Genomic DNA, 13,649 nt, shown 5'->3' with positions numbered 1-13,649 from the left:
ACGGCGCAAGCCTTTGTTCAACCCTCCACCGACTGCTCACCCTCGGTCTGATATCGCTCTTTTCCACGCGGAAAAGCAGCCACTCAAGTTAGAAAAAAAGGATGTGTGCCGCTGACAACGTTTTCCATTAGGCCGTTTTCCCCGGGGCACCGGAGAAGATACTCGCGGCTGCGATAGGCGGTCCCATCCCTCCCTCAACCAAGCACAGAAGTAACTGAAACTATCAGCCCCTTCCAGCTTCAGAAGGAGACTTGGAGGCTCGGGCCGACTTCCCCGCCCCTACCTGGACGAACACCCGAAGTGGACTTCCTCACCGTCGGGACCGGAGCGGCGGCCGGAGGCGCACCTCACTGCGCATGCTCTCTCGCCCCGCCCGCCCGGAGCCGGAACGGGGAGCGCTCGCGGCCTGGGCCTGGCCTGGCCGGGGCGTCGGCACCGGCAGCCATCTTGGCTTTCCGGGGAAAGGCGGCGCGAGGGGAAGAAGTTGTAGGGTGGGGGCAGGAGCGAGGAGGAGGGGAGAGAGAGGGGGAGGAGGCCGCGGCGGGGCAGGGCGGGGACTGCCTGCCCGCCCGGGTTGCGGAAGTGGTAGCCGCTGACCGAGCCTGCTGCTCTCTCGCTACTGCTTTGGCTTCCCGGCTCCCCCGCGGACGGAGAGGGCGGCCTGGCCGTGGATGGTCAGATAGCCTCTACCTCTCGCCGCCCATCCCTGGCCCCAACCGGCACGGAGCAGACGGCGGCAGCGGCAGCAGCAGGCAAGGAGGAAGATGGCGGGACGGTTGCCGGCCTGTGTGGTGGACTGTGGCACGGGGTAAGGGGGCTGATGGGCGGGGGTGGGGAAACTGAGGCGGAGGGAGGAAAATGGCGGGGCCGGCAGGAGGCCGGGAGATGAACGGTGCGGCGAGTTGCCGCTGCCGGCGGTGTCCACCCCGGCTCCGCCGGCTGGCGAGGGGTGGGGCCCGGAGCCAGGGCCTCCCTCGTCCCTCGCGCTTCACCCTCTGGGAGCCGGGCGGGTGCGCGGGGCCGAGAAGCCCCCGGGGAGCGGCCTCCCCGTCCTGACCCGTCCCAGCCCTTCCCCCACCGCGGTGGGCAGCGCCGCCCGCGGAGCTGCGGGGACGGTCGCCTCCCCGGGGCCCGCGGTCGCGTTGGGGTGGTCGCGGAGCCCGGCGCGCCCGGCCCTCCTTTCCCTCCGTGCCGCCTCCTGCCCGTGGGTTTGGGCACCGCGGGGCATCGAGCGCGGGGACTGGCCTGGCAGAGGAGCGAGGAAAGAGAAGCGCTCCTGGTAGGTTTTGCAAGATAGCTGTGACAACGCTCTGCCCGGGGTGTGGGTGGGGAAGGGGGAAGAGTCGGACTCGGAAAATGGGAACCTAGAGCGGGGCTTTCATTTGACCACCCGCCTCCTCTTGCTTTTCGACCCCCGGTCTTTAACATCTCCCACGACGTTCTTACCGGTCAACCAAGTCACAGTTTAATTTGAGAGAAAGATGTCATGTGTTACTTCTCTTGCCTCGAAAAAGTCCCCCAGTGAGCAAGCGCGCTGCAACTTCCTTAGTTTTGTCAAAGCCGCTTCCTGCTTTCAGTCTTTTATACCCTTATAAGGTAGTTTTTCGTTTCCAACCTGAACACATCTTATTAGAATTTTCAGAATTAAACAGTTTTCACATAGGCTGAGTTACTGGTGCTGGGTGTCAGTTTATGGGAACCTAAAAAATGTATTTGTGTTCCACGGAGAGGGAGGAATGGAAGCCCCCAGGAGGGTTAATTTAAGTTGTAAACGTTCATTCTGTGACGGTATCTTCAGGCGCGAGGAAGGTGATAGAGTTGTCAAGGGATGTGCTTGCTTTGCAAGGAGTTGTTTATCATAAATGTGTACTGTAGTTTACTCAAATACAGGATGGCGTGAAAGTGGTCGTTCCTTTTGTGTTAATAGGCATTTTAGAGAGTTACAGCACACTTCATACTTAGGTAGAAAATACTGCCTGTATTTTAATGTAGAGTGACTGCTTTACGTTGCAGTATCGGAAGTGTTTTCTTTTGTCCGTGTGTATACCTTGCTGATATATTATTACTTCTCTCATTTCCCAAATACTCCCCATTTTTTGTTTGGGGGGTTGTTGTGAGAAGTGGACTGCCAACCTCCCCCCCCCCTTTTTTTTTTTTTTTTTACTATTCAGCAAACTATTGTTACTTAAAGGATGTTCTGCTTCTCGCTATTTGCTGTTAATATTTCTCGGTAGTCTTCATGCTCATACCTTTATGCAAGTGTGGCAGTTTACAAAATCCCAGCCGTGCACAGGGAAACAACCGATTTATTAATATGTTAAAATAATAGTAATATAGGAAACTTCCATGTAGTTTTTCGATGGACAGCTAATTAAAGTTTTTTTTTCTTAATCCAATTTCATTTCCCTGGACCAGTATTTTTTTTTTTTTCCTCCTCCCTTCTTAGTCCAGCTGGTGAGTAGTTTTATGTGTAGGGTGAGTTTTAAAATTAGATTTGGCAGCCTGACTAACAAAGATTTTCAAGTATGTTTTGTTAAAGTGAAAAATATGGCTACATAATTAATATTCTGTGCTTTAGTAATCATTGCCTTGTCAGTAAAATTAGTGTAGATAATTGTTGCCCTAATAAATAACATGGTAACATCTTAAGTAGGGTGTTAACTCTTTCTCACTTCGTTTTTTCCCTTTCGCAATAGTTTTGGTTATTTTTGAATTAGTGTGCTGGGTATTTCATTGAGGTTAACTATCCTTAAGTGACCTCTTTCTGATAGGGCAGCCTTGAATTTAAGACACAGAGTGAGCAGGAGGCGTGGGGGACAGGGGTTCAGTCTATGCTTAGGATATTTTTGTTTTAATATAGCAGTTACTCTTACATTATTACATTAGTTTTATCTCACCGGGAGAGGTTGTTAGCTGGACACTCATGACTTAAATGGAACTGATTAGGATACTTCTCACTTCCTTTTACCATCTGTCAGTCTCTGAAATTCCACCTTTAGAGATCCGTTTATTTTGGTTTTCAGAGGCATTTTGGTCTTTCCTGTTGCGCATTATGCAATCCTGGAAGGTTACACCTTCAACTTTATTAGCACTTAAAGGATAGCTCATTGAAATTGGGCCTGTGATAAGCATCTCTAAATAAGGCCTTAGTAGGGAGTTTCATGTTCCAGAATACTGTACGTTCCGAGATGCAGATTGTGCACCTACAATTTGTGTGTTCCTTTGTGCTTTAGAGAATGCATTCATCAATCACAGTTACCCACTTAATATAAGTGAAAAGTTATAACTGGAATCAAGTTACTCATTCCATTTCATTATGTAAGTTAGGCAAACGGTGACTGAAAAAAGTGGCCATCTGTAAAATTTGGTGGTCCTAGGTAAGAAAAGCTGTAAGAGTTTCGATACGTGAAGCTTAATCCCTAAATTTAAAATTAGAGATCCTCCAGCAGAAGTCTTGTATTTCAACATAAGATAAAGAATCACTGGCCCAGATCATAAAAGAGATAACTCCTTTGAAAAGAATTTAGAAAAAAATACTTCTTTCATATTGATACCATGTCTACATACTTTTTTGGTGGGCAATCTGTATTGGAATAGTAATGTAGAGTAAAATTTTTGGACAGAGATTCTTATTGATAGAGTTGGTTGCTTAAGAACTAAAGTACAGACTCAAACGGGCTACCAGCGGTGAGGAAAACTTTTTTTTAAAGCATTTTTTAAAACGTTGTAATACTTGTAAAGCTAAGATTATCCTAAATTATCTTTTGCATGTTTTCCCTCAGAATTCTTCAACATTCAAGCCATATAAAGGAACTCCTTACGTACTTTTATTATGTTGTAGCTTGTTTACAAAGCTTTGCATTGTGAAATTTCTCTTCCCTTTTACGTCTTTCCTTTTTTTTCCCTAATAAATACTGCACTGGTAAATTATTTTCATTGATTTTAATAGCAGAGTTATTATAGCCTTATTGTAGAGCTCTTGGATATGTTCAGATCTAGAATGAATTAAGGAATTTCTCTGAGTTAAACTTCTTAGCAATCTTAAAATGTAAGGATAAATATTTTGTTGGAGTCGGCGGATGAGGAGCTTATATTATTCATCCTGTCGTCACATTCTAGCTGTTGGTACAGGTAGAATGATCTTGTTTGAGAGCAGTGGGGAAGAGCTGAGTGGGTGGGAGACAATATAAGTGGGAAGTTCATGTTTCTTACATGAATTTTGTACATAATATGTAATAATACTATTTCTCCAGTTGTCTGCAAGGGCAGAAACATTCACAGTATCTATTTGTTACCAAAAAACATTCAGTAAAACTCTTATTCCGTCATGGGTCTTGTTTTTCTTTGCATGCTGTTTGCAGTAAGTATAGCACACTTGCTCCTGTTGAGAAGTTAGATTCTTTCTTAGTCTTGCCTAAAATATCTTTCTCCTTTCCTTTCCTGCCAATCTCTTCCTGCCTGCCAATTTTGTGTTGGAATATTGACTTTGGATTGGGTGTATATTGAATCTAATGAACTTTTCAGCCTTATTGTAAAAAAGTTCTGAAATTTTACTTTTAAGCACAGAAGGGAAAGATCCACTAGTGGAGGACCTGCTGGTCAGGCTTTTTATTTAACTTACTTAATCTTGTGACAGCTATTTTTACCTCATATTACAAGTGAGAAAATAGGATTGGAGATTTTTTTTTCTCACTGTTGTGGCCTCTCCCGTGGCGGATCACAGGCTCAGCGGCCATGGCTCACGGGCCCAGCCGCTCCGCGGCATGTGGGATCTTCCCGGACCGGGGCACGAACCCGCATTGGCAGGCGGACTCTCAACCACTGCGCCACCAGGGAAGCCCCAGGATCAGAGAATTTAAATTACTCTTCTAATGTCATGTAGGTGGGTTGTGAGAGTTGCTATTTGTATTTAAGGGTTTTTTTTGTTTTTTGTTTTGTATTTAAGCCCTGTGTTCTTTCTGTTACACCATGGGCACTTCTTTTCAGACCTGTGCACGTTGCTTTATTTGTATTAGTGAGGTTAACTCTTTATTCTTTTTTAAAAAAAAAATTATTTATTTTTGGTTGCGTTGGATCTTTGTTGCTGCGCATGGTCTTTCTCTAGTTGCGGCGAGCGGGGGCTGCTCTTTGTTGCAGTGCGCGGGCTTCTCATTGCGGTGGCTTCTCTTTGCGGAGCACGGGCTCTAGGCGCGCGGGCTTCAGTAGTTGTGGCTCGCGGGCTCTAGGGCTCAGGCTCAGTAGTTGTGGTGCACAGGCTTAGTTGCTCCACGGCATGTGGGATCCTCCCGGACCAGAGCTTGAACCCGTGTCCTCTGCATTGTCAGGCGGATTCCTTTTTTAAAACATTTTTAATTTATTTTATTTACGTATTATTTTTGGCTGCTTTGGGTCTTCGTTGCTGCGCGTGGGCCCTCCCTAGCTGCGGGGAGGCGGGGGCCGCTCCTCGCCGCGGTGCAAGGGCCTCTCCTTGTGGTGGCCTCTCCCTTTGTGGAGCACCGGCTCCAGGCGTGCTGGCCTCAGCAGCCGTGGCACGCAGGCTCAGCAGTTGTGGCTCCCTGGCTCCAGAGTGCAGGCTCAGCAGCTGTGGCGCACTGGCCCAGCTACCCTGCAGCATGTGGGATCCCCCAGGACCAGGGCTCGAACCCACGTCCCCCGCATTGGCAGGCGTACTCCCAACCACTGCGCCACCAGGGAAGCTGTGCCAGGCAGATTCTTAACCACTGTGCCACCAGGGAGGTCCTTCTTAGATGATTTTTAAGCAGTCCTCTCAGCACCTGTCATGCAGGAATTCTGAAGTAGGGTGTTGGCAGTGGGAACGGAGCAGAAGAGATACATTTGGGAAAGAACGCTTCTTTTGTTTGTACCTTTCTTCTGGCCGTTATATTGTTTTGTGTGGTTTATTTAAGGTTAGCAAGGGCTTTGTAGTCAGAGCTGTTTTTGAGTTCAACCTCTACCATTTACTAGCGGTGTGACCTTGTACACTGCAAACTCTACAGGTCTTAATTTTGTAATTTGGAGATCATAGTATCTATCTTACGGGGTTTTTGTTTTTTGAGGTAATGCATGAAGATGGTTCAGCACAGTGCTTGGTACATAGTAAGAGCTCAGTACAATGTAATTATTACTGTTATCAGTTAGCTCCCTTTTTTATTGAATTGAAAAGTCCTTAAGGAAAGGAACACATTGTCTTATGCTTATTTCCTTATTTCCTGTGGGCTTTGTCTACCACAGTTCTTTGCTCAGTCAAAATGTTTTTGCTGATTTGAGAGATAGAAGTATAGCTAGGACTTGGCAGTTGTTTCTAGTGTATCATAAATAGCAATCAATGAAGATTTCCGATTCTGAGTTTGAGTGGGACAATAAGGAGTTGGTTTTAAGAAGCTGAGTAAGATTGGAATTTGGATTAATGATCCATAATTGGAAATGTTCTAGGGGAAGTTAAAAATACAGGAGCTTCAGAAGTGAAGGTGGGGATTTGACAATAATCATTACCATTTTTAAATTGAAGCTAATAAAATGACAATTTAAAGAGAGAACAAAAAGACTGAATATTAATCTTCCTTAAAAAATCTTGGTTATGTGATCTGGCTTCTTGAGCATCGCAAAGAGAAGAATGAGTGAGCACTGTGGCTTGAAGTGGTGAGTGATTTCATCCCACTTTTTAGGAGGCAAGTCCTTGGGGGAGTTTAGCTCAAGGTAGGGCTGAATTTTCCTCCCCGTGTTCCTCCTTGGGCAGAATGCTCCCCCCTCCAGCACGTGGGGACAGCTAAACACTCCGACTAGGAGCAGAAGTCTGGGGTGTGTAAAATGTACCTTTAGGCAGTATATTTTCTGAAACGAAATTCCCCTGTAATAAAAGCGTTTCAGTGCTCACCTGCAATTCTTTTGGAACTTGCAGCCTCTTTTATGACACTATGGATCTGTGATAGCCACAGCATAAAGAGGTAAGAGCAAAATAATAACACTACAGTAACAGGCTTGACCGCTTACCAAGCACTTCTAGGTTCATGAATTATTGAGTAATGGTGCAAGATAAGGTGATGTTATTGGATAAATATTTTAAATTCGATTCTTCAAAATAGGATACTGATTAATACTGTTTTTTGTGTTGCTTGTTTTATATCTTTATGTGGGCCTTTATATCATAAAATGTATAAAAGGTACCTGCATAACTGATCAATAACAGAGCAGAAAGACAAATAGTATCTTAATTTTTCCAAAGGGCTACTTTGTGGAATTTTAATAATTTTCTTTCAAAAATTTTTTCAAAACCTTTCCAAACTGTTCATTTAGACACCAGTCATTCTTGCATCCTCCTTGCAACCAGGAAGGGAACAGCCTTGAACTTGTGTGTGTCGCTATGTTCTTTCCCTCCTTCTCCTCCTCTCCTCCCTACCCCTGACCCATGCCTCAGAGATCATTTTCTTCATCTGTCCTGGTGCTGAGCATTCCATCTGTAAACATGCTCCTTGAAGGCTTCTTGCCCTTTGTGAAAATGCCATACTCTTGCGAAGGATGTCTTTAACACTTTTTTCAGTTGCAGGGTTTAGTGTGAATGAGGGGTTGCTACAAGGAGGGTAGAAGTCTTAAAAAGGGGAACTAGGATGCAAAATACCTACAGTTTAGGGTTGGGTTGGAAACTGTAAAAATATAAACTATGGTTTTATTATTGGTCTATGATAAAACCCAAGTGTTTGCTTGAAGTTTTAGAGTTTAGTATAATTAAAATACAGTGCGCTTTTCTTCTGCTTATAAGCATTTAAAAAATTCGGCTACTTTGAGGCTATTAAAAATAGCGTTTAATGTGTATTTGTGACACACTTTAGAGAAGTGCCTAATTACACAGAATTAATGGAGCTGTAAAAGAATTTGAGAAATAATTTAATCCGCTCTTTATTTACAAATTAAACAGAGGTCCAGGGTTGAGAAATGTCTTTCAGGAGTGTTTTTTAGGTGTCAGTTGACAGCATTCTTGAATTCTTTTAAGTTTTCTTAGGAGTTCATGTTTATGAGTTATAGAAATTGAAATTTCTTCTTAATAGTCAAAGTAACATGTTTTTTGTAGTTAAAGTAGTCTTGTTTGAGATGTGGTGCAACACATGCATCAGAATTCTTTAGTGTTTCTGTTGTAATAGAAATGAGCAGTATGAGGCGCAGATGAAAACCTGTGATTTTATGTTCCCCAACATAACGTTTGAAACCATTTTCATAAAATTGATGATCTTTTCACAGAAATGTGTTTTTTTAATTGTTTTAGGCATTTAAATCTTAGATACATTTATTTTAGGTTTTGGATTTCAGTTATTTAAAGACTTATTACATGGATGTATACAAATCAGCCATTTCAAGGCCTTTTAAGAGTTTAACAGCTTCAGAAACCCTGCGAAGTGGGTATGTACGTTGTATAATTACCATTTTAAAGATGAGGAAAGTGAGGTATGGTGAGCTTAAGTAACTTGCTTATGTAAATAGTTAAGTAGTAGATATAGAAATTGAGCCTTGAGGCAGTCTGACTCCAGGGCCCACTACTGTACTACCCCAACTTGGAATATTATTCAATAAGGGTGGTTAAATTGTTAAATCCAGTTTTTGAAGAGTGTTCAAATTTTAAGCTACATATTTAGAAAAATAAATTTCTACTTTTAGAACTGTTAATTTTTAACAAATATGAACTATATAGGGAGGTCTTTGTGACCAATTCTTTGATTTTATTAACCTGAAACACATGTAAGTTAAATGACATAGAATTATTTATTTAGTCCTTTGAATATTATAAAGACATATATTGTGTCTAGCATGGTAAAACTGACAATTGCTGGTTAATTCAGGACAGCTCAATTAAGGAAATGATGTTTAATTACATATAACTTTAAAATGAAGGTGTACATCTTCGTTAAGCTGCAATTTGAAAATAAATAATCGATGCATTAAAAAAGTCATTCCTCACTAACGATTGCATAAAACGTAGAGATGAAACAGTTGAACCTAAGAATAATAATAACTTAAGAATATAGGACTATAAAAATAATTTTTATGTTAGACTCAGAGGACTTCGTACACATTTGACATTTGACTCTGCAAATAATGAATATATAGATTAAAGGAAACACATGGTTATTAGAAAGTAGATTTTTTTCTTTCTAAACGAGAATGAACAAAATTGTTATTTCTGGAGTATATGATGAATTTGGATGCATTTTATTGAAAAAGCACACGTAAGAGCTTGTATGTTTCCTGTTTGAAGGTATTTCTTTTAAAACTTTGTTTCATAATGGTCAAAAAAGGTAGAGGTAACAGCAAAAGAGACTTCGGGGGGGCTTTTTTTCCTACCTTTTCTTGGTGAATTTGTTATTTGTGTAAAAGACTAGCTGAGAATTTTATTGCTTCCATAATGCCTTTCAAAGGGATATGCCTTGCTTGTGTAAGTTGCCTTACTGTCAGGAAAGTTATTTTAGAAACGAAACTTTGATTTTTTTAATAAAATGAAACAGGATTTAAAATTGAGAGCAAACTCTTGAGAAGTAGAAATGAGAGATGTAACTTGTGGTTATATCAGTGAGAAATTTGCTGCAAACAACAAATAACTTGAGCTAACATAAGCAAAAAAAGGGATAATTGAAGGGATATGATGTAGATCACAAAATTGATGAGAAGGCTGAAGAACCAGGTCCAGAAAAGCAGAGAAAAAGGAAGGTCAGGTATCAAGAGTCTGCTACCAGTCATGCTGCAGGAAGTCTGCAGAATGCTGCAACTAGACACTAGCAATACGAAGTCTAAACCATTTCTTCATCTTTTGGTTATTCAGTCAAGATTGAAAGTTCTGACCGAGGCTCAGATTGGCTAGACATAGATCATGTGATATATAGAAGCTGACAGGAGTGAGATGGGTCAGCGTCAGTTCCCTCCTTCTATTAAGTGATGTGAGGTTTTGACTCCTGTGGGTCCCTCAGGATAGGAATGGCGATTCAATTCTGGCAGAAAAAATGAGTGTTCACTGTAGGGGAAAAGATGGGTATGGAGAAGTCAGTTGCCCATTTTTCTTTATGTTGCCTTAAATTCCTTATTATTTCATTTTGATAACTGCATGATCCATTACTGACTAGCAATTTGAATTAAGACTTTTTCCAAAAAATTCAGCCTAAACGTGTTGAAAGAGCAGGGTTTTTTTTTGTTTTGTTTTTTTTAAGAATAATGGATGATGGTGTGAATAGTATGGGATTTTTCATTAGAACAGAGGTATAATATTCTAGCAATTTGACATTATGGAGTATTTTGGAAAACAGGACCTATTTGATAATGACAGGCTATTTCTTTAATATTTTTTTTGAAATTGTAAACCATGATTATAATTTGAGCTACACTTTTTTTTCCCCCAAGAGATAATGGGATGTGTATGTATATATGTATATGTGTGTGTGTGTGTGTATACATACACACACACACACACATATGTATAAAACTTGGAAGGGAGGAAAATAGCTTATGCATTTCATTTGTTTATAATTGGAGAAATTGGTCTTCAGTGAATAGTAAGCATCATCTATGAAAATGAATAAATACTTTTGCAGGACTTTTGTTGTGGGGAGCATAAAGATGAATAGGAAATGCTGCTTGCCTTTAGGAATCTCACATGTACACAGATGATTATGACAGTATGGTAAATGCTCTGGTAGGTATAAAATGAAATTTTTTGGAATCATAGGTGAAGGAAAATTTACATTTTCTAGGGAACATGAAAAAAATTTTTCCTGATAGAGATAATAATTGAAGTAGGCCTTTAAGGATAAGTAAAATATTGGTAGGCAGAAATAAGACTAGTGTACCAGGTGAGAGAACAGTGGGAGGAAATAGTGAGGTGGGAAGTGTAAAAGTAGAATTTGGGTATGTTAGGTTTGATATAGTACAAGGAAGTAGTAATGTTTGAGATGGTACAGAGAAGTAGTGAAATGTTTGATATGATACAGGGAAATAGTGAAAGAGTCTGATATATGGAAGGTGCTCAGTAAGTGCTTCTTGGGTTGAATTAAAGTAGAAAGATGTTGGAGCTGGATTATGGAAGCCTGGAAGGCCTTGAATTCTGTACTAACTTTGTTCATGTTGTAGGTAGTATGAAGCCACAATCTGTTATAAACCAGGTTTATGAGAGTAGGAAGTATATTTGATGACTTCGTTATGGTGATTTATGATGATAAAAAAATAATAGCCAACAGTCATATAGTGCATACTATGTGCCATACACTGTTCATTTGATTGCATTACATATATTAATTCATTTGATACCTAACCCTATGGGATAGTTACTATTATTCTCTTTTACAGATGAAGCTGTGACACAGAGTGTAAATTACTTGAGAGATCACACAGGTGGCATGATAAACTATACCGTTAGTTCTTTCTCTGGTTTTACTGTGTATGTACTCGCTCATGCTTTAGGGAGACAGTACAAACCAGCATTGACTGGAGGCTGATAGATACTTGAGTTCAAATCTAGCTTTGCTATTTCTCTGAAGTGGTTTCTTCTCTGAGTTGCAGTTTCCCAATATGTTAAAAGAGAGAGAACATCCAGGGTAATGATAAATATTAGGGACAATGTAAAGTGTATAGCCAAATAATTGGCGTACAGTAAATAATTGTGGCTCTAGTTATTAAGGATGTTGAAAGTAATGACTTACTTATTTCACTATTACAGTGTTTTCAGCTCTATGCTGAACACTTTGGTATGTGCAGAAAGCTATGGCATGGTTTTATACTTGAAGCTTACAGTTAAGTTACAGAGATGAAACTAATGTATGTGAAATAATTAAGGATGGCATTTTAGTTTATTTATTACAATATCTTACAATTTTATTTGTCAGTAAAGCTGGGGAGAAAAGTCAGTGGCTAGTTCTAATAACCTAATTGAGGCAGAACGTCTAATGGTCAAAGCATTCAAGAATGAATGTTGAGTCATCTCCTCAGGCAAAGAACCATGAAGAGCTAGCTGAGTGTTGGGTTAGGCCAAGGGTGTTGAAAGAAGGTGATTGTAAATACCAGCAATGTGACCTGCTGCACAAACCAGGACTGAAATAGTTTTTTTTTTTTTTTTTTTTTCTGGTTATGTAGGCATTGCCAACATTTTTTTTTTTTTTTGGTACACGGGCCTCTCACTGTTGTGGCCTCTCCCGTTGCGGAGCACAGGCTCCGGACGCGCAGGCTCAGCGGCCATGGCTCACGGGCCCAGCCGCTCCGCGGCATGTGGGATCTTCCCGGACCGGGGCACGAACCCGTGTCCCCTGCGTCGGCAGGCGGACTCACAACCACTGTGCCACCAGGGAAGCCCCCAGCATTCTTTTAAAATGAATTTTTATTGGTGTATAGTTGCTTTACAATGTTGTGTTAGTTTCTACCGTACAGCAAAATGAATCGGCTATACATATATCCTCTCTTTTTTGGATTTCCATCCCATTTAGGTCACCACAGAGCATTGAGTAGAGCTCCCTGTGCTAAAAGAGTAGGTTCTCATTAGTAAGGATGGCATTTTAGTATTTAGTTGTTTGGGGAGATTAATAAGGGCTGTAGTATTTGGAGGTTGGTTTATGAATGTGATCAAATCCTTGGAAAAGTGTAAATAGGATATGATAGATGGAAGGGTAGGAAGACTTTGTCAGGGTAAGATGTGTAAGCTAAGTTGAAAGCTTTATGATGGCAGGATGTCTTTTGTTCAGGCTCCAAGTTATGGCCTCATGCATAGTATTTAATAATGCCCAGCAAATATTTTATTGATGAAGGGAAGTCAGGAAGGAGTTTCACAATATTTGAGGGAGGGATCAGTTAGGAGGAGATTGCCCTACCGGGAATTGAGGTATTCCTATTGGGAGCTTTGGGACAGCAAGTATTTTATTTATTTATTATCCTGCCTTATTTCAGAAGGAGCTTAAATGGGACACAGTTGTTTGGAATGATTTGATGGGCAGTTGATTGTGTAGATCATTAAGCAGAAGACTGATAAAAGTTAAGTTTATGCAGTATTAGTCTGAGTCTAGTATTTTATTTTTAACAGCTCTATTGAAATATAATTCACATACCATAAAATTTACCCTTTTAAAGTGTATAATTGAGTGATTTATAGTATATCACCAGGTTGTGCAACCATCTCCACAGTCAATTTTAGAACATTTTTATCACCCCAAAAAGAAACTCCATACCCATTTGCAGAAACTCTCCATTCTCGTCACCCTCAACCCTTGGCAACCACTAATTTACTTTCTATCCTTGTGGATTTGCCTATTTGGCTATTTCATATAAATGGAGTTATCCAACTTGTGGCCATTTGTGACTGGCTTCTGTCGTGGGACAAGTATTGACTGCTGTAGTCTACATGTTTAGTGGTGGACGCTTGGACTGGTTAGTAGCAAAGAGGTTGGGAAAACATCACCAAGAGTCTTTGAAAGAATAATTATGGGCGTGGATAGAGGGTAAAAAAGGAGGACTCTGGATAAAGGAAAATGATCTGGGGAAGGAAATGTTTACCGAACACTTAGTGAGTGCCATCCACTGTTATCTTAATTGTCATGACTGCCTTGCAAATTTGGTTTTATTCCTTAGGAATAAAGTCTATAATCACAAGACAGTAAATGGTGGAACAAACATTTCACTCATGATTTTCTGAT

The 13,649-nt window shown here is 41.1% G+C and overlaps 2 protein-coding genes across 7 annotated transcripts in view; one reads left to right on the top strand and one right to left on the bottom strand.

Annotated features, from left to right (window-relative positions):
- Positions 1–409, bottom strand: part of LOC308621565 (uncharacterized protein) — a 111,934-nt gene extending 111,525 nt beyond the window's left edge. For all 5 annotated transcript variants that reach the window (XR_014016479.1, XR_014016480.1, XR_014016481.1 and 2 more), the window contains exon 1: positions 284–409. The gene's annotated coding sequence lies outside the window, so the exon portion shown is untranslated. The remainder of the gene's footprint in view (positions 1–283) is intronic.
- Positions 410–568: 159 nt separating this feature from the next.
- Positions 569–13,649, top strand: part of ACTR3 (actin related protein 3) — a 59,085-nt gene continuing 46,004 nt past the window's right edge. Inside the window, exon 1 of one of the 2 annotated variants that reach the window (XM_081242209.1) lies at positions 569–808. In XM_081242209.1, coding sequence (XP_081098335.1) covers positions 765–808 — 44 coding nt within the window. In that variant the 5' untranslated portion in view covers positions 569–764. Of the gene's footprint in view, positions 809–1,087; positions 1,280–13,649 lie in introns of those variants that run through there. The other variant, XM_081242210.1, reaches the window with a different exon arrangement.

Source organism: Mesoplodon bidens (genome assembly GCF_964165515.1).
Source record: "Mesoplodon bidens genome assembly, chromosome: 8".
NCBI classification, from domain to species: domain Eukaryota; kingdom Metazoa; phylum Chordata; class Mammalia; order Artiodactyla; family Ziphiidae; genus Mesoplodon; species Mesoplodon bidens.
Note: the sequence above shows the minus strand (reverse complement) of the source record. Positions and strands in the feature narration are given on the sequence as shown.